Source organism: Trachemys scripta, chromosome 4 (genome assembly GCF_013100865.1).
Source record: "Trachemys scripta elegans isolate TJP31775 chromosome 4, CAS_Tse_1.0, whole genome shotgun sequence".
In the NCBI taxonomy this organism is placed as follows: Eukaryota; Metazoa; Chordata; order Testudines; family Emydidae; genus Trachemys; species Trachemys scripta.
In genome coordinates, this window is record NC_048301.1 from 80,127,730 (window position 1) to 80,152,028 (window position 24,299).

The following is a 24,299-nucleotide window of genomic DNA, read 5'->3' on the forward strand; positions in this document are numbered from 1 at the left end:
AACTTCGATTTCCAGCCGTCGAACTAGCTGGTAAGTGTAGCCAAGGCCTAAGACTGAGAATATATTATTGCCCTTATATAAATCGATGGTACGCCCTCATCTCGAATACTGCGTACAGATGTGGTCTCATCTCAAAAAAGATATACTGGCACTAGAAAAGGTTCAGAAAAGGGCAACTAAAATGACTAGGCGTTTGGAATGGGTCCCATATGAGGAGAGATTAAAGAGGCTAGGACTCTTCAGCTTGGAAAAGAGGAGACTAACGGGGGATATGATAGAGGAACATAAAATCATGAGTGATGTGGAGAAAGTGGATAAGGAAAAGTTATTTACTTATTCCCATAATACAAGAACTAGGGGGTCACCAAATGAAATTAATAGGCAGCAGGTTTAAAACAAATACAAGGAAGTTCTTCTTCACGCAGTGCACAGTCAACTTGTGGAACTCCTTACCTGAGGAGGTTGTGAAGGCTAGGACTATAACAGCGTTTAAAAGAGAACTGGATAAATTCATGGTGGTTAAGTCCATTAATGGCTATTAGCCAGGATGGGTAAGGAATGGTGTCCCTAGCCTCTGTTTGTCAGAGGATGGAGATGGATGGCAGGAGAGAGATCACTTGATCATTGCCTGTTGGTCCACTCCCTCTGGGGCACCTGGCATTGGCCACTGTCGGTAGACAGGATACTGGGCTAGATGGACCTTTGGTCTGACCCAATACGGCCATTCTTATGTTCTTATGTTCTAAGAAACATCACTGTAATCCCAAAAGTAGAATAAAGGAGATCACATTTGTTGGTGTTAATTACATGCAGTCCCAGTGAAGATATTTACATGAAACTAGAGTGGGGTGAATAACTGGGAAGGAATGGGTGGAGGGGCGCAAAACATGTCAGTGCTTGTTTGAACTTTAAAACAAATCCTCTTTTATTGTGTTCTCACCACTTTCCATGCAAATCATAAGTTGATCGCATGAGAAACCAAAGAGTTATGCTCATTCAGTCAGATAAGAGAATCATGCCATGTGAGACATATGATCCACATGTCCAATTAAAGTGGCACAGATTATGAATTCCAAATACTTGCAGAGTGCTTTGAGTTGATGAGACTAAGAATTATTTGCAGTAATTTGGCATAATAAATTTTAAAAAATCATGATCTGTTAATGGATAATTTCCAAACTAGAATCAATAGAATAAATTAGTTACTACATTTTTTTCTCCCAGTATTACGTGAAACTCTAATAACCATTCTCCTTGTTTTAAACTGGCTTAAGTGGAAAGTTTATTAAGGAAAACCAGGCAATGCTCAACAGTAAACAAAAATAAAAATAAAAAAAAGTTGAATACAAAAGTGTCTGTTGACTTTAACATTAGAGCTGTTTTACCGCAAATAACAACAGACAAAGGAAACCACAAGAAGCTTTTTAAACATTCTGCAAACCAGCAAATTAACATAGACTCACACAACATTAAGGTAACAACTATATTGAGCATAGGCACCGACTCCATAGAATGGAAAAAAATTAGTGGGTTCTCAGCACCCACCAGCAGCCCCACTGATCAGCCCTCCTCTCTCCCAGCACCTCCCACCTGCCAGTGATCAGCTGTTCAGCGGTGTGCAGGAGGTGCTGGGCGGGGGGGGAGGGAGAGGGAGGAGTGGGTCAGCATAGGCAGGAAGAGAAGGGGAGGGGGTGGCACGGGGCAGGAAGAAGTGGGGTGGAGCAGGGGTGGGAAGAGGCGAGGCGGAGCGGGTGCATGAAGAAGTGGGGGTCGGGGGAAGGGGTGGAGTGGGGACAGGGCCTGGGACTGAGCGGGGGTCAAGCACCCACCGAGAACTCAGGAAGTCGGCGCCTCTGATACTAAGTAGAAAATGACTTCTTAGACTTCGCCCAACAAAGGAAGACATGCCAGAAGACAAGCAACCCATTCCGACCTCCTACTAACAAGTAATGGCAGGAAGAGAGATAATCCCCCAAAACAATAGATCTATTTTAAGATTTTTCATTCCAAACACAGTTTGTCCACCATGGACAGACTAATTCTCTCTCTCCTATTTTCAAGTGTCTGGAAAATAAAGACACAAAATCAAAACCCATTTTGTACCATTTTCTTGCAATCTACTACAGAATTATCCATTGAAATTTAATCTGGTTCTTCATCTTCATCTGCTCAGTGATCTAATTTAGTTGCCAAAGGATCAGGTGGAGCTCCCAAGTTCACAACTGGAAGCCCTGACTTAGGGCCTGCTACAGCTATCATAGAAGTCACCAAATGATTTCATTGAGAGTTGTATTGAACTTCCAAGTATAATAATTAGATTCAACATTGTATTTGTTGGGTGTGAGAGATACAGTCCAGATTCCGATCCAAACATTCCTGAAGTTGAAGTGTGTTGGGGTCTGGAGTTCTTGTGAATTTTCACCCTTATGGATTTTTTAATACGAGGAAAAAATTTCACTTGAGAATCAAATAATCATTTATCATTTAAAAATATTAAATTGTATACTAAACTACCTGTGCCATTAGGATTTATGCTGGTCACCTACTAGGATCAAAAAATAATTTATTCTTCTGTTTTATAATATTGTACCACTGGCCTGCTGAATTATGTGTAGTGGTCAGGAGATTCACAGGTGTCAGAGGCAGAATACTAGGTTGAATGTGCCATTGATATAGGTATGGCGACATTTGCATTCCTGTCTCATACAGAATACACAGGAGGAATAAGCATGGCTCTATTTGTGTACTTGAGAAGCTACAAGTCCAATAAATTACTGGATCAATTTATGGCCAGGCACCTCAGCCCTACAACCTTTAATGGTTTAAAGCCTGGCTTCCCAGAAATGAATGTTATCAAAACCTGAGGAAGGGAAAAAATATCACCTTGATACCATATCTTAAAATGAGACACAAGCAAGTTATCAGCAAGTCTTTAAAAAACATTTTCCGCCTCACTGTTACTTTTGCTCCTTCAAAGCTTAGGATGTAAAACCACTACCTTTCTTCTTACCAAAACATTTACCCTTCTTTCATTGCGTGCACCGATTTGTTACTGTAAGGTTGCTCATGGCCACGGATCTTTGCAAGCTTGTTTATTACCTCACAGATACTCAAGACTGCTGGGCTGCACAAACTGGTTTGTTATTGTGAGGATACTCACTTGTGACTGAGCACTGGGCTACCTACGCAGTTTCCTTTTTGTGGGGTTGCTTGTGAACTATGGTATACTCACCCTGCTTTGTTATTGTAGGTTCTCTCATACTTGCTGGTTTGTTATTAAAGGCTACTTACGAATGCTGGACTATGCACACTGGGTTGTTATTCTAGGGACTCTCATGAGTGTTATGTGGCTATGGGGTGCAGGATTCAGCTTGCATCAGCTCAGTTCTGATCTGGAACTAAAGAGAATTGCCTATCTAAGTCACTGGCCAGCAGGCGGCAGTTAGCTGTCGGTGTAGCATAATGCTGAGAAGCTCTGCTTACTTTGAGTCCTTTGATTTTGGGAAATAAATTCTGCTACCAATTTAGTAGTCTGGTTGTTGTTAACAACACATGTTACCAGGAATGGCAACTTTGCAGAGATCAGGAATGCTGGACTTAGAAGACAAAATAAGCAAACGGGATACTGGAGGGAAGACAGCATTTTCCCAAGGCGCAGATCATGGAAAAGGTCAGAAGCCCCCTCAGAGCGCAAGCTCACAGACAGTCTTAAAGGAACCTGGGGAAAAGCTAAGGTTCATTTCCAGATGTACCTACAAGCCATTGCAGTCACAAAAATGAAGCCTGGGCTGAAAGTCAAGCTGCTTCTCACCACAACAAGCCAAGATATTTGAGGTGCTGAGTCATGTGAACATTTCCAATTTGGGGAAGGAAACAGTGATATTTCTTTAGGTCAACTGGAAGCACACTAAAAAGAACAGGAGTACTTGTGGCACCTTACAGACTAACAAATTTATTTCAGCATAAGCTTTCGTGGGCTATAGCTCACTTCTTCTGCATACCACTTAAAAATGAAACATATGAAATACACGTTTCAGTGTTGCCTGCTGATGGAGCATGAAACTAACTATAGAAGTGCTTAAAAACAAACTTGGTTTTCAGGAGCTTAAAAGACTTGATTTGAATTCAGCTGGTTTTGATGGACCTAAAATTATAGAAAGTCACAAAAAAGGCATTGCAGAATAAACTAACTCACATATCAGAGGGGTAGCCGTGTTAGTCTGAATCTGTAAAAAGTAACAGAGGGTCCTGTGGCACCTTTAAGACTAACAGAAGTATTGGGAGCATAAGCTTTCGTGGGTAAGAACCTCACATAAGCTTCTTGCATCTGAAAAAGTGAGGTTCTTACCCACGAAAGCTTATGCTCCCAAAACTCACATAATGTGTATCAGCTCAATTTGATGAATAAAAGACCTCATTCAGAGTTCACTGAGGTCAGTGGAAAAATTCTTGTGGGACCCTACACCAGTACAGGTTTGCTGTAGTAGTACAGAGCCCCGTCATACCCTCTGCCCATCTACAATATGCAGGCATAATTATACAATTTTTTTAAACTTTATTAATTTTTCCAATATTTTAAGTTAAATTGACTTCTTGCCAACTGAAAGGGAAATTAAGTCAAGATTCTCAGCTAATGTGGAAGTGAAAAAAGAGAACTAAGACTGATGCAATCCATGTTTTAAACATGGATCAAAGTAATCAGGAATTGCTGTAGTAACAAAGTGCTACCCTCCCTGACTCTTCATATCCTGAAGAATTATCTACGATGACAATATTCTGCTTAAATGTTGGGAAATGCTTGTCCATGAAGGACATTGGCATTGAAATATCCAGGAGAGCACAGGAAATTTTGTTTTGGCCATGTACAAATGTAAACAAACACTGAAACTATTGCAAGAGTATGTACTATTTGCTTCAAATATAGGAATCAGCAAACAGAGAACCACTGTTATCCCATGGAAGTGCTAGGATCAACCAATTTCATCTAAAAACAATGAAGAGTCCTTGTGGCACCTTAGAGACTAACAAATTTATTTGGGCATAAGCTTTCGTGGGCTATAACGCACTTCATCAGATGCATGGAGTGGAAAATACAGTAAGCAAGTATAAATATACAGCACCTGAAAACATGGGAGGCCTTACCAAGTGGGGGGGGTCAGTGCTAACAAGGCCAATTCAATCAGGGAGGATGTGGCCCATTCCCAACAGTTGACAAGAAGGGGTGAGTATCTGTTGAGAATGGAAAAAGAACAGGAGTACTTGTGGCACCTTAGAGACTAACAAATTTATTTGAGCAAAAGCTTTCGTGGGCTACAGCAAAGCTTATGCTCAAATAAATTTGTTAGTCTCTACAGGTGCCACAAGTACTCCTGTTCTTTTTGCGGATACAGACTAACACGGCTGCTACTCTGAAACCTGTTGAGAATGGGCCACTGTTAGCACTGTTAGCACCATGACTGAATTGGCCTCGTTAGCACTACAGAAAGTAATTTCCCCTCTGTTGATACTCACCCCTTCTTCTCAACTGTTAAATAATTAAATAGATTAGCTGAATCAGGAATAAAAAACCTTCATTAAGAAAATCACCAGATGTTAATAAACCTACACGTAGCAATCCTCAGCTACAGAGCAACATACTGTCAGAGTGGCAAGTCACCAGCAGCACTCTTATTCCAAATAAAAATGTTTGATTACTGTATGTATCATTCTTAAGCTTGTTTCTTCTGGTCAACAGAATGAGTGTTGCAAGAAAATTCAACCCCAACCACTGACAGGGGTTCCTGAATGGTGACCATTGACAGAAATGTGAGTTCTGAATGGCCAATGGGCAAACAAAGTAATTGATCTTGGACCAGCCATTATTATAGTTTGTCATTTAGTGAGTGCTAACAATGTGCTCAATGCAGTACAAAAGATAAGCTGAGATCAAGAGACCAGCGTCAAATGAAACAAAAAATAGGTTTCAGATACTGAGGGAGCAGAAGGTGGCGGGTTTTTTTGCTCAAAGCAAACTGATCCTCCTGATAGGCTATTGCAAACAAGGTGTGTTTTCAGTAGAGATTTGAAGGAAGAGAGGATTATCACTTGGAAGGTGAGGAGAGGGAAGGCATTCCAGAAGTAAACAAGGATGAAATAGGAAAAAAGCATGACGTTAAAAGTAAGTCAAGGAAGGGAGTCATTAGGTGAGAGGTTTAGACAGACTCAAGAGATTTGGGGGGGGGGAGGAACTGAGCAGAGCGCAGTCAGACACAGTTATAAAGGTTCAAAGGTGAGGACAAGAAGTTTCACGTTGATGCTGAAGGGGAGAGGAAGTCAGTGAAAGAGTTTGAAAAGGGAAGTGACGAGATCCTGTCAGGGTTTTGCAAAGCAAGTTCTTCACAGAAACTAGAGACATCTTGTCGGAACTACAGAAACAGCTAATCCAAAGTACAACAATCAATCCAGAGGATCCAAGATCAGTAACTGTAGATGGGAAAGATTTGTCTATCCACCAGGAAATGGCACATGTTGAAAGTCTGTCTCAGACAATTGCTTATTAGTGGCAATGCCTGAAAAAATTCCTAATCAAGGTGACTCTAACTCTAGTCTGCAAGGGTGGAAGATACTAAATGGGCATTCATCAACTTCATGCACCAAATCAGTATGTTAAAGAGTGAAGGAAGAATTTTGTGTAAGCTCGAAAGCTTGTCTCTTTCTCCAACGGAAGGTGGTCCAATAAAAGATATTACCTCACCAACCCCACCTTGTCTCACCTTGGCATAGTCATGTTTTACCATGGTTATTGTTGTTTGTAGGGGGTTGTTTGTCTTGAGTATATTTCTTTCTTTTGGTAAAAACAAAAGTGTTGTTCAGGGGTTAATGAATCATCTTGCAGAAGTTCAACCTGTACTTCCTGTGTGAGTCAGTGGGTAAATGAGCGTGTGCTGCAATGCTGATAAACTGAGCATAATCTGAACTCCCCCAGTGTGAGTGATAAAGTCTGTTAATAACTTAGCTGGCTGATATTGCTAACACTTTAAGTGCTGGTCTGTAATTGTAGGGTTGCTTTTGAATGTCGGCTTGCACTTCCCTTGCTTTTGAAAAAAAATTACTTACATTGGTGGGCACTTACTCACCCGAGTAGTCCCACTGAAATCAGTAAGGGTTGCATAATCAGGCCAAGGATAGGTTATATAGATATATTTAATATAGATCTTTTTCCTTGATTCCTTCCTAGTTTGAATTTTTTTAAGACACCATATTCCAGAAAACATCCCTGGCCCTATGCGCTATTGTTGACTTCTACAGCATTAGGAGGAGGTTCGCTCACGACCTTCTCATATTTCTGAAACAGCTGCTATATGAATTCATAACTGTTGTCCTCTGTGAAAACAGGCAAAAGAAGTAGGTCAAGTGGATAAAGCACTAGATTGGGTCTCAGGAGACTGGGGTCCTATTCCTGGCTCTGACACTGGCCTGCTGGGTGACCTTGGGCAAGTCACTTCCCCTCTCTGTGCCTCTGTCTCCCCACCTGTAAAATGGTGATCATGATACTGATTTGCTTTGTGAAGTATTTTGAGTTCTACTGATAGAAATCCATTATATATGGGGGGGGGGTATTATGATGTGCCATCCTTCAGCAGTTTAATTCATTTGCTTCTCGTTGTCTAGGCTCATCTGTGTTACATAATGATATGCATATACTTAAATGATGAAATTCCAAGCTCTTGGTACTTTATTCACCTATAGCATGGTCCCCACCCTGCTATTGTGTCAGAGTTTCCCTTCTAGCTCAAGTGATGTAACAGTTACACAGAACCACTTATAGTGCTAGAAAAAAAAGGAAATATCCAAATGCTGACTCCAGATTGGAGAAAGTACAGGCATCTGAGTTTTTCCTTCAGCTGTATAGTTCCAGGGAGGGTCGGGACAGGTGTAGCTAAGTATATATCATGCACATCTTAGTGTACAGTTTACATTTTCTGGGTGTAATAGAATATACTGAGGGTGTGTTAGTTCACCATCAGCTCTTTTATTAGCACACTGCTAGAGCTCTCCGGCCCATTTACCTTGGGAGATATGGTTAGATGAATCTATTTGGCAATATCAGCAAATATTGCTGTATGAAGTTAATATTAACTTATCCCTTGTTGAGCCCAAAGCATTCCCATATCAACAACAGTGTCTTGGATTGTGTGTGGCCATTCTATATGTTTGAAGCAAGTGTGTGCCCACTTAGCAGTAGCTGGGAAAGCAGTTCTTGCTTATATTCTATATTGACAGGCACCATAATAATGTATAAGTAGACAGAAACATGGATTCCAGTTTCCTAATTGCTTGCACAGTGAGGGTCGGTTGCTGTGAGATGCAATGGTTTGCAAAAGAAGAGATGCTGTGCTTGAAGATCATTAGGATTGCCACTAGTTCATGGCAGCACAATGCTCCATTGTAGTACATGTATGTACGGTACACTGTCATCGACAATTACCACTACAGCGCTGACTCCAAGTGAATACTCATTGAATGTAACGAAGACTTTGTTCAAAAAGGAAACCCCAACCCCCTGTGGTATGAACTGTATAGGTAAAACTGTACTCTCAGTCAAAGGTTAATAGAGAAAAAAACCACTAATGAAACAGCTGCAAACTGGACACAGTCTCTCTCACTCTGTTATAAACATATTAAATGTGGACAACTAAGTCCTGGAGCATGCCTCTTCATGGACGGAAGTGGAGCAGGCCTTCTGCCTCAATCCATATACTGAATCATTCCAGACTAGAAAAAGAGAATGGCCTGCTACATTCAGTAGCCCTGGGATGCTGTGAAGAGACTTAATAGCAGTGATAGTCAATGTGTGGCCCAACAGCTGCATGTGTCTCTGTAGGGCCCTCCATGCAGCTCTCCTGGAATCCTTAGATCTGTGTGGCATTCCTCTGACTCTGCCTGGTCTCATGGAGCACACGACTCATATTACTGCTACACAACACGTCTCAAGCTTGTTAGGTGGGGAACACACTAAGAAAATAGATCAGAGATGCTAGGATTATCTCCCATCCCACCCATCATAGAGGGAATGGGGCTACAGGGAAAAGAGAGAACTGCAGGGAGATACAAAAATCAGTGTGGTGCAACATGCTGACGGAGGATTCCATTATTGTCATCATGATGCTGGATTCAGTGCAGGATGATGCTGTCAACACACACGTCACAAATGCACAAAGGATGTTCTGCTGTGATTGTTTCTCCACTCAATGAGCAAGTGGCTCTCCAGCTCATTAAGACTGAGCATCGCTGCTCTAGAGGGCAAGGATTTCTTCTTCAACAGCATTGGATGTCTTTTCACCTGAAAGGGTCACTGCACTCCTCTGGTGGTTAATTGTAACTTCCAGAAAGTTATTCCCTGCAGGTTAGAAAATGAAATGGCTGAGCCCTGGCTATGAAGAGAGGCATCATTACAGTTTGGTAGCACATATGAAGTCAGAGATTGAAGAATTTATTTCAAGCAAGGATCTTTTATCCTTCACTAAAATCGAAAGTGTTCAGATTTCATTTATCTCCAAAGGTGTCCAGAACAACTCTGATCTTTCTTGCCCTGGCAGACAGAGACATTTCATTAGTACCATTCTCATGAAAGCACTGGGAGTCAGGATCCCAGAATGACATTGGTATAGTTAAAAACACAGGAACGCAAGTCAGAGCTACATGGAAAGGATGGCTGAAATTAAAAGGAACAGAAATATTTGTTGTGAGGGGCAAAAATATAGTCCAGAACCAGAACATATTTGCTCCTGTAAAGTTTCCTTTCATTCAAGTGTCCACCAAGGCCTATTTCTTGAGAGCAATTGGTGAGCTAGATTTTTATTTCTTTGAAGATGACTAGAGTACTGACCAAATTTAGATAAATTGGATTTAACCCTCTGTTACCTATTTAGACAGATAGGAACCTACAAAGTCTATCAGATTGCTTCAGACAGATACCAGAGAGAGGGAAAATGAACAAAAGAGGAAAACCTAATGAAGATGATGGAAACAAGAAATGTAAAGGAAGCAGACTTCTGGGATCATCACATACAAAGCAATTGGTTAAACGGAATACGAACTGCAGCTGCAAGTTACTCTGGAGAAGCAATGAACGTTAAAGATAGATGTTTCTGCAAACTGAGAATAATGAGGCCTATGCAATGCTGGTCTGCAGTCTAGGAGGGACAAGGTTTGCAATTTTTAATCTGCTTGGGGAGGCATGGATATTTTAATGTCATTTACCCATGAAAATCCATGAGTACCAAACAATATAAGTATCTGCTACATTGTAACATTCTAGGAATTGTCATCTGGACTAGAATGAAAAATAAAAAACCATAAATGATTTTAAAATTTATTTTAAATCAATTTTAAGAATGATTTTTTTAACATCAATTTGGGGCAAAGGTTTGGGTCCGCTCTTATTTTGTTCAAATAGTTTTGAACATCCCTAGTTAAGAAAAATGACAAATCTGAATCAAAACCTTGGATCTGAACACTTTTAGGAAACTGCAACCTGGGTCCACTTCTGCTTAAGAAAAATCAAATGATGGCGAATGGTAATAGCTGAAAGGTTTTAGGATTATGTGCAGGTATCATTTATGCAATGAAACAGGAAATTGGACAGCAATGTCAACAGAAGGAACAAAAGCTTCATTCAAAGTGTGTTTTTTTACAAATTTGCTGCAGAGGAAATTAATCTGAATTGACTTCACAATCTATATAGTTTATTTTTCCCTGTTAAAAATATTTTCTTTATTCCTATAATTACAATTCATGCATAAGAAACATTAATGAATGGTGAATAAGAAAAACAGTTATTGAAAATTTGAAGAAGCTTCAGCAAAACACAGGAACATTAAAGTACTCTATATATTCCATAACTGGCCAGGTAAATCACGAGAAAGGGAAGGGACAGAAAAATTAACAGTAGCTATCTAATGGGAAGAGGATGAGGAGGAATAGGAAAGTGAGTGAAAGTGAAATGGGAAAAGAAGATGAAAGGGAAAGGCAACCAGGCCACACCTTAGCTGTGTTCACTATTAATGAATTGTTTCCCTCTACAGGTTGCATAATGACACTTTCCCTTGAACCCACCCTGTTAACTATTTATATTCCCAATATGGCAACTTCATCTAGTAGGTGGAGGCCTGGAATGTGAGTCAGAAGACTTGGGCTCTGTTCCTGACCGACACTGAGTCGCCATGTCACTTCACCTCTCTGTAATCACAATGTTCCCATTGGCAAATGATGGCTATTAATGCTTACCCATCTGGCTAAAGTGCTTTGAGATCTGCAGATGAAAAGCCCTAAACATTATTATAATTACATTCACAAAAAGGATATCAGGGTTCTATTCAATTACAGGTCACATTCTAAGCATCCCCAAGTGCCTGGAAATATCTCACTGCTGAATGGGAATACACTGAAGGAACATACTTAGCACATCTACCCACACATGCGAGACCCTATTGATTTAAAGGCACCCATCCAATAACACAAAAATACTCCATGGAAATCCAGTAGCAAGAATGCATTTCCCATTGGGGTCCACTCAGTCAGCAGTTCCCCAAAGTGAAACATATACCCGTCTCCAAAAACAATGTTATAAAAGGCACTTGACTGTAATTTATTCTGCATCTCAGGCAATTTTAATATTTACAAAACCAGACATTAATGGTGTAGTTCAGTGGTTCTCAACCTTTCCAGACTACTGTAAACCTTTCAGGAGTCTGAAGCCCGAGTCCTGCCACCCGGGGCTGAAGCATGTAACTTAGTTTAACAGGGTCACCGGCAGCATGGGGCCATAGACAATTACCCTGCTTTCCACCCCCCAACGTCAGCCTGCACTTGCAACCCCCTCCCCCACCTCAAACCGATCCCACAACCTTCCCAGGTTGAGAAACACTGATCTAGATGAGGTGTGTGTACCCCTGGAAGACCTCTGTATACCCACCAGGGGTACACACACCTCTGGTTGACTACCACTGTTTAATATTCTTTTCCAAGTCAGCTGTCAGCCTGCACAGTGGTATCCTCTTATATACCCATCGTAAGCTGCTCTTCGAACAGCTTTATTTGCAGCAACAGAGATGGAAGTTTTACCACAGCCTGATATTAAAACACACAGCACAGTGTATCAGTGTGCAACAGTGGTTTGGTAGTGCATGGGGTTCCAATGATCACAGAGATTCCAAGCCTACTGAGATGAGCTCAGTCATGAGTTAAAAAAAAGCCAACCTATATACTTTCCAGCTGTGGATATATTAAAAATTCAGGTCTTCCCTGTGATTTTTACTTCGAATTGGTGTGATTGCTTCAGCTTCAGTGTGAATAATTAAATGACACCTGCCCTTTAACTTGTTTTGATCCCATTTTTTTTCCTTTGTGACACAGCAGATAAAGGATGTTGTACACAAATAAGTTGCATTGCATTGTACAACATAACTGGCATTGTAATGCAGGCTGACTGGAAAACCCCAGAGATATGATTTGCATCTCTTGGGTGCTTAAGAGAGTTCAATTCCCTTGTTAATACTACCCACAGACTCTAAATACTGATGCAGACATCATTAGAAGGGAAACCAAGTCATGGAACTACGCATCAACCAAATGCATTGGAATTAGCTGGCGTTTCAATTTGAGAGAGAAGCTCCTCTAAGAAACCCCCTTCTCTGTGTCATTTCTTGTTACTCTTCTCTGATTCATTATATGTGGAAATTCCCCTTTCATGCTTTGGGTGGGGTCAGCTCCAGCAGGCACAGGAAAATCACAGCCAGCTGTTACTGTTATAGCTGATACCATTGCAGGGGAGACCGTTTGTGGTTTGAAGGGTAAGGAACTGACAAGCACTTAGATTTGACACTCACTGCTTTGCTACTGAGATTGTAATAACAGCCACGGTAGCCATTATAAATTACATGCCAACTTAATGGCAGGGGTAAGGCTTTCTTTGCAGGAATTATTGGTTCTTTATGAGTGACAGGCAATTGTGATTTAACAGCCCAGTGAAGTGCTGGATTTGCCTGAGAAATGATTATCAATTACACCAAAAAGATTGGTGATGTCACTTGCCAGTAATCCATAAAGAATGGCCTGAAAACCACCAAATTTATTAGGGAAGAAGGATGGTTTTGTGATTAAAGGCAAAAAATTAGTGGACAGGAGACTGAGTTATACCAGGTACTAATGATGGCCCCTTTTAAAACAGGGAGCTAGTGATGAAAAACTCCATATCTCTCCAATTCCTGTTAATAATCCAACCCTGACTTTTGAGTTTCAAGATGAAATTTAAACTTCAGTGGATCTAGAGTGACCAGATAGCAACTGTGAAAAAATGGGACAGGGGGTGGAGGGTAATAGGCGCCTATATAAGAAAAATTCCCCCCAAAACGGGACTGTCCCTTTAAAAATGGGACATCTGGTCACTCTAAATGGATCTACTACATGAATTCCAGTGTTAAAATAGACATGAGTATCTCGGCTCTCTGTGAGCTGAGGGGTAAAAACATTATCTATTATCAGTTCTTGTTTACTAACTGGAGTTAAGAGATTTGTAGCGCTTATATCTGAACTATTTTTCAGACCGGCAGCACTGATCTTTGAGAATTGTAGGCTATTGCTGCCATTAAAGCCACTATATAGATAATGTGACTGCTTGATCAAGGCCACAATAAGGAACTCCACTGTTTCTTGTATCCAATCCGAACTTTTACTGGTATTGATTTGTCGGGCCAATGCACTGTTGCATTCTTTTTAAATTTAGGAAAGAATATTACAGTGGGCAGTCCCTGTTCCATTATTATCCTCCCTGTCAAATTACATTACACAGTAGGTAATTATGCAAATTCAATTATGGACATGTATAAAGCAATTAAAATGGATGTCTAGGTTATAGATAGATAGATAGATAGATAGATAGATAGATACGCAAGTGTTTAAGGTATAGATTTCCTTTACCCAATTCTTACTCTGTATTTTGAAAAGATCATTCACTCTCACAGCCAGAAACACCGAATATACAAGAGTACAGTAGTTGGAATGGAAAAGGGCTGCTAAAAAACTGTCAGAATCCCCCAGAGTCCTTCAAAACCATGGGCAACACTTCTCTGCTGACGATTACTTTTCCCCACCTCTGTTTAGTCTGCCTCTTTCTCTGATGTTTCCTGAAGCTTAATATGTTCAAAACTAAACTATGTTTCCATCAAACCATCTCTTCTCTGGCAACACTACCATTTTCTACTACCTAATTCTTGCCTGTGAATCTGCTCATATCCAGACCTTCACCAAATCCTCTACAGCAGGGGTGGCCAACCTGAGCCTGAGAAGAAGCCAGAATTTATCAATATACATTGCCAAAGAGCCACAGTAATACATCAGCAGCCCTCCCATCCTCAGCTCCCCCCCACTCCCAGCACCTCCCACCCACCGACAGCTCCACTGATCAGCGCCTTCCCCTCACAGGGCCTGTGACAGAGCCAGAGGTTGAGCAGTGAACACCCCAAGGCCCATTGGAAAGTTGGAGCTTGTAGCTCCAGCCCCGGAGTCGGTGCCTATACAAGGAGCCGCATATTAACTTCTAAAGAGCTACATGTGGCTCCGGAGCCACAGGTTTGCCACCTCTGCTCTACAGTGTCTACAACCAGGGCCGGCTCCAGCATTTGTGCTGCCCCAAGCAAAAAAAAAAAAAAAAAAAAACAACCCCGAGATCGGCGGCGGCAGTTCAGCGGCAGGTCCTTCGCTCCTAGAGGGAGTGAGGGACCTGCCACCCCCGAATTGCCGCAGGTGCTGCCCCTCTCCCTTGGCCACCCCAAGCACCTGCTTGTTAAGCTGGTGCCTGGAGCCGGCCCTGTCTACAACATGTATTTCTTTCTTTTTAACCCTACTGTCAAATCTGTAGACTATGCTCTAGCTATATCCCTGCTGTATTACTGCAACCTCTCTTCTCTCTGGACTCTACTTCTCATCCCTCTTATCCATCCCTCTTATTTTACTGCTTTTCAGACAACAGCTTCCCAATTCTTCTACCTCCGCACTAGTTTCCTCTATTCTTCCCATATAAATAAATGTCAGACTTCTCTTCTCATTCAAAGAGCTCCATATCTCCCCCCTATCTCTCGATCCATAGTCACCTTTTACAATACTCCTTACATATCTTCCAAGCGTCCCTCTTGACTACTCCCTTCATCCCCTTTTCACCTTCTTCGTGTCTTCCATGCTTCCCTTTACATTTGAAATATCTTTGCAATTATCCAAGTAAGAACAACAACCCACTTCCCTTTGCTCCTTGAAAACAGACCTGAGAACCGATCTGTTCCACAAAGCAATCTCGTTGGAATGGCTGCATGCTGGTCTACACCTTATTGTTCTGTATGGTCTCTAAACTCTTCTGAGCATTGTTTGGCACACAGTAACTACTGAAGAACGCTGTGTCCATTTGTGGTGCAATATAAATAGCAGCAGCAATAATAATAATAATAATGTTTCAAGTCCAGGTCCTTATGGGTGCAGAGCATAGTCCCATAGAGGAGGACATATCTCAGATATGGTTCTGATCCTTCACTTAATCTTAGCTGAAATGATAAGTTGCTTCAACAACACTACACGCAACAACACACCATGTGTGTAAGAGAGCTTAGCTTAAAGGGTTTTCAGCACTGTGATGCCATCCTCTCCCACCCCCCAGCATCCTCATTTAAGCCTCACTCCTGCTCCCTCGGTACATCCCCAACTGTGGTCTGTTGGCTTGGCACAGAGAGCCTAAGGGCAGATTTGTACCCTTTCCATTAAACGACAATGGCAGCTCAAGACAATCTTTATTAAAATCTAGTTACTGAGAGCTTTGGGAGAATAGCCAAGGTATACAATGTTACATCCTTCCTGAAATAAACTAGCACAAAGGGCTTGTTTGAATTGTTTTATGTACAGGTTTGCATAAGAGATATATAGCCTAAAAGGCAGGTAGGATCCCTTTTTCTTTTTGACTGATTGATAAATTATAGTATCCCTTTCTTTTCACCTCCTCTTGTGGTGCAACTTTGGCCACCACTTCTATGCAGACGGGCACTCTGCTTCTGTCTCTCAATGACATTCCCAGCCCTCCTTTTTCTTTGCATCTTAGATCTCTGGTACCGCTCCATCTTCTTCCAGTTTAGGATCAAATTCTGTCACCAGTCACACTTATGCTACCCAATTAGATGCAAAGAGTTTGGAGGCCATTGATTTATATAGGTTTTGTGGTGGGGGTGGAGGGAGTCTCCAGATAGGATGTCCTCTTCCCTAACTCCTGGGCTCGAGAACATGGGATCTAATCTGAAGACAGCAATCGGTGTCCATTGACCCTGATCTTTCCATTAGCTACCGTATTTGCAGGCCCCATGCCTTGACTCTAAGAGCTTGTCTACACTTAAGAGTTGACACAGATTATGGTAATTTAAAGTGCAACCGCTTTTCCTGAATAACTCCATGTGCAGACACTGTTGTTCCAGAATAAAAATATCCATTCATGGAGTTAATCGGGATTTCTTAAGCAGGAAAAACTTTGTTTAAACAAGTCCTAACTCTGCTTAAATATTAATCATTGCCATCATCACTTCCCAACTGAACGAGTGAAACCTACCCAGCCTGCAACTGAGACCTGGTAAGCAAACTAGAGTGTCAGAGATCGGTTTGAACCAAAATTTCAGATTCAAACATTTCCAAACTTTAGAAGAATTCAAAATTGGGACCAAATCTGAATTTTGCACTTCAGGCCCTTTCTTTTAAATATGTTCCAAATATAACTGCTAGTATTTTGTGATGCACTGTAAGAAGGATGCTATAAAAAAAATCGGCTGTAGTTTTAAAATCATTAATGACTACAAAGGCAGGTTGGAATGCACTGCATACCAAGTAAAGTATACTGTAGCTATAAACTAATACCTTACTAAGCCTCTAAAGAAACTTTCCTGTGGGGCATACGTGAAGCTTAACATGTTTTTCCTAACTGCACTGAGGACTAGATTATGGGGTTTTCTTCTCTCTCTCTCTCTCTCTCACAGCAAAAGTGTTATCCCCAGACTAAGTGCAGATTGTGTTTATTTATGGCACTTTTGGCAGTTCACAGAAGGATAAATTAATTGAGCAAAGGATAAGCAAATCATCTTAATCATTATACATTATATACACATGCTAAGTCAAAGTCAAAGTTCTAGCCACACCTCAGATATACCTCAGACAACACTCCAGTCCTTCTACCTGAGCCTAAATGAATTATCCAAGTATTTGATTTTAGTATGAAATGTACACTTAGTATAACAGGAAAAATATTTCAGAATACAATGCATAAGGCTTCTCCAGCTATCACTGATGTGTCTGGAATTGTTCATTCTGACACACCCATTCACAGATTTGCACAACTGGAGCCATTAATTGGTGCTCGAGTAAACAAGAGGTAAACATAAAAGCACCGAGGTGACAGTGTCTATGACAAATGGATTTTGTTAGATTCCCAAGAACTAGCTAGTAGAAAACCAAGGTGGAAGGATAATTGTTTCCTTCCAAACCAACTCAAGGCAATTTCTGTTACAATGGGACTCTGTTAAAGGCACAGCTATTTCCCCCAAACACCGTGTGCCTGCACCATATCAAATTTTAAGGTCATTTTGTCTTCCTGGGCATCTGATTTTCAGATTTTTAAAAATTGTGTGCTTTTATTTCTGAAAGAAGTTATTTATTCTGGTGTTGGTAGTCACAGTATAAAAGTATAGAAAGCGGCTTGCTCATCTCCATCAAACTCCTTTGTTTGCTCCAAAACCTCACTAGTTAACCCCAAAAAAAAGCTTTAGAGATAGGTCAGAAAAATGCACCATTGCCATAAAACCCCTTCCAGATTTCAGTCACAGTTCATAGCAGTTAAGTTTCTTTTCAGCATGCCTGTCCTAGTTTTTGCATCCCAACCCTGTATTCATTAGCCTTTAGTTCGGCTTGTGTGAACCTAATAATACAGCTATTGTATGCCAGGAGGGTTGGGCTCCCCCCCACCAACTGTCTGTTTTACAACATTGGTATAGCAAAATAAATAAATAACAGCAGTTTCTACAGTTTAATTTACAACAGCTCTGCTGAAAATCAGTTGCCTATTGTACTTCAATTCTTAGTTTAAACTTAACTTTGATGATCTACAGTTAACTTCTCAAGTATTTGTAGCTGTGCTTAACATACACTCTTTTTTCTTGCATGTAAAAAGAAAAACAGCACAAGTATAATTTGGTATGATTTGCACTGGAAAATAACATAGATAATAAAACTTTACTCAAAAATGTGCTAGTGTGACAAGCAGGCTTCTAGCCGGCTGGCTGGATAGCAGCTGCAGTCTGAAGCATAACTTATTAGCAAACATTAGACTTTTCATTCATACACTACTTACGTATCTCCACTAGACAAAGCTGCAGCAAGCATAATCCAAAAGTTGCACACAACAAGAACTTGCTCATTGTTTCTTCAGAGTTACTTTGCCAAAACTAAGGAGATCCTTGAAGGGTGCACAAATCAAAAAAGCCTAGATCAGCCTGCAATCAATGAGCTCTGAAGTTTGCTGCGGTTTTTATTCGGATTCTAAAGAAATTGAAGCAGTGACATAACAGGGAGGGGGAGCTGAACCAAAAGTCACACCCATGTCGAAACAAAACTAGACAGAGCAAGGGGAGGGGGTGAGGGGAAGCTACTGAGTAAGCAGCTCCAGCAGGGTTTTAAAGAGGCACCAAAACTTTTACTCATGAGTGTAATAATACCGCTTCTCAGGGCCGCCCAGAGGGGGGGCAAGTGGGGCAATTTGCCCCGGGCCCCAGAGGGGCCCCCACGAGAATATAGTATTCTATAGAAATGCAACTTTTTTTTATGGAAGGGGCCCCCGAAATTGTTTTGCCCCAGGCTCCCTGAATCCTCTGGGCGGCCCTGCTGCTGCTGCTTCATTGGAAAATTTCTGCAACATCTCACGAGTTAGCTGACTGACTTATCAGCATCCACTCCCTTAGCCTGTTTAAAAACCTCTTTATTATAAGAGGCAGGAGAACATAAAACATCTGAGTTTTAGAAAACCACCAAAGCATCTACAACTCTCAGAACATTTCTAAATGACATTTTTCTCTTTCCATTTTCTCTCCCTCATTTTCCAGTGAATTTAGCACTGGTGAAAAAGCACTAGAATGACAGCACAGGGGTATGGTGTCCAGGTGAAGCACAGGTAAATTAGATTTCCTTCACACTTACCTTCTGCCAACATGCTTCTGTTCTGATCTGGAGAGACCACCACTGCAGAAAGTAGGAGGGTACAGCTCAGTCTCCATGGCCCATTCAATTCATGGCCTCTCTGCAGACATCGCCAACAAGAAAGGTAAATAGTGCCAGTTATAATGGTGGGTTGTTTTGTGTCAGAGACATCAGACACTCACCGGGAGCTGGGTTGAAACCAATGATTCCTTATTTTTATGGGGTAAGGGGGAAGGACTTTATTACCAAAAGACAATGGAAGAGTCAGTGAAAGTATGCCACTTTCTATTTTCTATATGTGCACATACTCATTGCAGTGTGGGGTTTTATGTTAATGTAATGCGGTTGAAAGGTGCCAATGAATGTTTATGCAAGGGAGAGTACAACGTGGGCACTGAAAGTGTAAGCTACCACCATCCTGCCCTGTCCTGTTCATGCAGCACAGTCCATCCATACCTCCATCTCCCATCTGATATAAGTTATAGTGGCGGCTCACATGAAGTAGACATCACTTTACTCAGCACTGGGCAGATACCACAATGCCCATTACACATCAACCTTTAACAACGAGGAGATGGCAATGGCTTTCAGTCACTATTGATAATATTTAGTCCTGCTTTGAGTGTAGGGGACTGGACTAGAAGACCTCCTGGGGGTCCCTTCCTGTCCTACGATTCTATGATTGATTAGGGCTAGATTTCAGTGAGCAAACTAGAGATTAAAGTTTCTGTATCATTTTACTCTTGATACTGTTGAACCATCTGTTCCACACATTAAAGATCTTTTATATACATTTTTAGTTTTGCATAAGATAAACAATGGAAAAGTACAGAACACAGGTTCTCCCAGCCACAGGCACTAAATCTTTACAGAACAAAGGAAATTTCAGGACTTTCACTTTTGAATGTGATTTGGGAAACATCACACTGTTTCAGGATGAGCCTGTAAAACTTAGCAGGAGACCCAGTGCTTTCACATACAGGGGAACAGCAAGTTCTCAATTGGCAAATAAAGGTGCGTTCAAGGACACTCTTAGATAGTCTCCAAAGGAAAGTGATGGAAGGTCCCAATCTGGGGCACCTTTCAAACTAGGTTGGACAAATCCCTAGGAAATGTAGTATAAAGCACTGGATTAGGCCAGGATGGTGAGAGACAATGAATGAACTGGATCATCTAATAGGTCTTTCCATTATCTAATTCCATTATATGAAACAGAAAATCCAGAGTGAAGTTAGGTTCTGGGAGTATTTACAATGCAGACATAGTGAATCTACTGAGAGCAGTGACTGCTTTTGTAAACATTTCTAATAAATCATACTAAAAGATGGCTGGCTGCCCCTTCCTCAGCTAGCCCCAATTTTAGCAGCAGCTCTAGGATATCTAATGGGACACTGTCAAAGTGGAAGCCTTTCCTCATATCATGCAGAGTTTTATTTCTTATGTATCTTACAACTTCAAAGTTACACTTTAAACATATTTCACTGTGTGTATATATTGATTTCTCTTTGTTGAGGCATGTTTTCTAATCTTTTAATCATTCCCGTGGCTCTTCTCTGAGCACTCTCCAATTTATCAACATCCTCTTTGAATGGGGACACCAGAACTGGTCAGAGTATTCCAGCAGTGATTGCACTAGTATCAAATGCAGAGGTAAAATAACCTCTCTACTCCTTATTGTTTCAAAAGAAAATGTGAATTGTTCAAAGGCTTATAGCCTATTGTGGGTGTATTATATCCTGTATTTCTCCACTTGCAAAGCTATACTGCCTTTGGACTATGGGCCAGATTATCAAAGGTTTAGGTGTTCTAGGATGCATATAGACACCTAGTGGGATTTTCAAAAATCTGGCCCTATGTGTCTAATTGGCTTCACTCATTGGAAGGAAAACATATAACTAATGTTGTAAAAACTCTAAAAAACTACATGAAACAGCTGTTTTTATACATAAAACATCACTGTTTTAAGGCCCAACCAGTGTTAGAAACAAAAAGTCAGCTCTTCAGCTGCTGTAAATTGGAGCGTTCCATTGACTTCATAGAAACTATGCCAATTTACAGTGGTTGAGGATCTTTCTCAAAAGCCTTTTCCCTCTGGAAATGGGAATTCTTGGCTTTCTATTGGAATAAAGCTTCCACTTCTAGCCTCTATGGGTCCCAAGACAACAGATCATAAACCCGTCACTCATCTAGGACTGAATATTGTCTTTCCTGCACCTCAGAATAGTGTAATTTTGGGGAAAATCCCACACTGGGGTGGGGTTTGGTTGGAAAATATTTCTTTGGTAGACTGTTGTATGGGACTGTACAGGGATTTGGAATGTTATAAGTAGTCCAGGTGCATAGATGGATTAGTGCATAGTTCAAGAGAGGCAGCCAGAGGTACATGATAAATGCAATTTATCACATGGATGTCATCTAATGTGATAAACGGCAGAGCCAGGTGATAAACTGCATTTAGTATGTACTTTTTTCCACCTCACCTGCCCTCTGCCCACTAATTCATCTCCCTGGGACTTATTCTAACATTCCAAACTATTAAGCAGCTTCAAACAGTTGCTTTTAAACAATACCTGCCACAAAACTATTTCCTTCTTTTCCACCCAAATGTGGAATTTCTCCCCCAAAAATACATTGGCCTGAGGCGTAGGTTGATCACAATTTAGCTCAGATTTAGGGTCCACAATGCTAGAGGGCTAGAAAAGGGAGCTTTGTGACATCGGAGAAAGGAGTTGCCTACCGTTTTAGTGGAACATGCAGCACTTGTGTTTAACCTGAGACAGCACCATGACATAGGCACATAAAAACCCTGGGCCAGATCCTCAACTGATGTAAATCAGTACAATGCCATTGACTTTGATGGTGCTTCACTGATTTACCAGAATTGAGGATTTGGTCCCACGAAATTATTAGGTACCAAAAGGATATTTCTATAGGCAAATCTTAGAGATTTCTAAAATATATTTCTTAGAATTTTTTTACTCCCTCTGTCCTCTGTACAGTTGAATTCATGGCACTAAAAGAACTTGGCTACAAAGACAGAAAAACATCAAAAATAACACAACTAAAAATGTTAAACTCTCTCAAACTTTTCTAAAATGATTTTTCTGTAAAACATCTGGAATATGGTATAGAATGCAAAATGGTATCAAGTACTATAGAAGTTTTACCATTCATTCAAGTACCTGAATAACTCATTCTTTGTTTCATCATTCATAGTAATGTAGCCATCACCAATTCATGCTGATAAAATCATTATTATGGATTCTGGATATATTTTTGACCTCCAGTGAAACTGTGTATGTGACTTACAGCAGTATAAAAAAAAGATATTTGCACTGGGATCCTCTTATAGAGTGAAATTCTGGTCCCATTGTAGTCAATGGCAAAACTCCCATTGATTTCAATGGGGTCAGGATTTTACCACGGTATTTGTGTTATATGCATATAAAGATGTATACCGTAATGTGTATATTAGAGTTTGTCAAAAAAATTCAGTCAAAGTGGACTTTATTTATGGGAAATAATTTCCCCATGAAACAAATGTTTGCAACAAAAAATTTCCTTTCTGTTAAAAAAAAAAAAAAAAGAGAGAGATTTTGTTGAAAAAAATGAAAGCCAAAAAATTTTCAGTTTTAACATAAAATTTTCCACTTAGCACCAAAACCTAAAAATATTTCAAAGAAAAAATATTTGTTGACATTTTTTGTGGGAATAAAAATAATTTCCCAACCACACACACACACACACACACACACACACACAGTATAGATGCACAATAGAACCCTCTTTGAGTGATCCCGAATACAGTGAAACTTTATTCAAAGTAGGATAATAACATTGTTTAAGTGGGTTGCGGTGCACAATTTGTAACTGAACCTTAGCTCACAGTAAGATGTCCTGTGATTCAGAGTAAGATGGTTTCATTTTCAAAACCTTTATTTACCCTTACCTATAATCACGGGGGGGGGGGGATTTTTTAATTTGTTTTGCTCCTCTGTTCCCACTCTGAAATCTTGTTTGCTAAATTTCAGCCTAGCTTTAATTGTCATGGCTAATCCTGAAACAAGTTTTGTAATGGAAATGGTCCTAAAGTTTCATTGTAGCAAACACTGCTGAAGTGCACCTTTCCTTGGGCTCCAGGAGCGGACAGGGAGGGGATAACAGAGTCTGTGCTGAGTTAGAGAAGCTGCTTTTTTTGGCTTGAGGGCAAAGCACTCCCTTTGGAAGCTGGGCACCCAATTCTATTCCCATCAACCTTCTGTTCCCAGATGTAATTTACAGCCCGTGTCCTGCACAGAATTAGGAAGATGAACAATGCCCCCCAGTTGTTTACTTCTAAAAAGAAAAGCAACCCAGAATGGTACCTTCATGTTCAGCCTCTTCAGCTCTCAGTCTGCGTTGCTGCTTTGCCTCAGTTCTCCCAACCACGAGTTAGAACAAAGCAAAGACTACAATGGCCTCAGATATTCAAATTTATTATCAAGGACACTTTACAAACGCCCGTCTACTTTAGAACACGTGCCTCCACCAGTTTCCTTAAGTTTAATGTTTAATCAAAGCATTTGGTCCCTGGCCAGCTCATATAGCCTGCAGCACTGCACAGAGAAGTAGTCAGATTGCCCATCCCCCTTTATAATCTCCCAACCATCTACCACTTCCTACATGTGTGTTTGAGACAGGGGTGCATAGTGGGAGATCCACACAGAGCACACAAGAGATGCAGTCACAAGCCAGATGTGTGTGCTAGCATGCAGCAGAGGCATATTGAATGCATTAGTTATTAACCAAGCCAACATTATGTGGAGTTTTGGGGGGAGGGGAGGAATAAACTCTCTCTGTAGGTGGTTGGAATCATTCCCTCTGCCACCTCAGGAAAGCCTGACGTGGAGTAATGAGAACCTGAAAATGTATGTCTTGGGGTATAAGCTGCCACAATCCTCTTGTCCCTCTTTCCTTTCCAGCTTAGTAATAGGTGGAACATGTACATATGGGTCTCTCTCTCTCTCAATGTGTCTTATTCTGTCCCTCTTCTCTCTCTCCTTCCCTCTGTG

General features: G+C 40.8%; 1 protein-coding gene across 1 annotated transcript in view; it reads right to left on the reverse strand.

The window, feature by feature from the left end:
* CD44 (CD44 molecule (Indian blood group)) overlaps nt 1-23,954 on the reverse strand; it is a 99,108-nt gene extending 75,154 nt beyond the window's left edge. Inside the window, exons 1-2 of the mRNA XM_034769691.1 lie at nt 23,613-23,954; nt 19,249-19,348 (exon numbers count right to left, since the gene is read on the reverse strand). Coding sequence (XP_034625582.1) covers nt 19,249-19,348; nt 23,613-23,618 — 106 coding nt within the window. The 5' untranslated portion in view covers nt 23,619-23,954. The remainder of the gene's footprint in view (nt 1-19,248; nt 19,349-23,612) is intronic.
* Between the last annotated feature and the right edge of the window lie 345 nt (nt 23,955-24,299).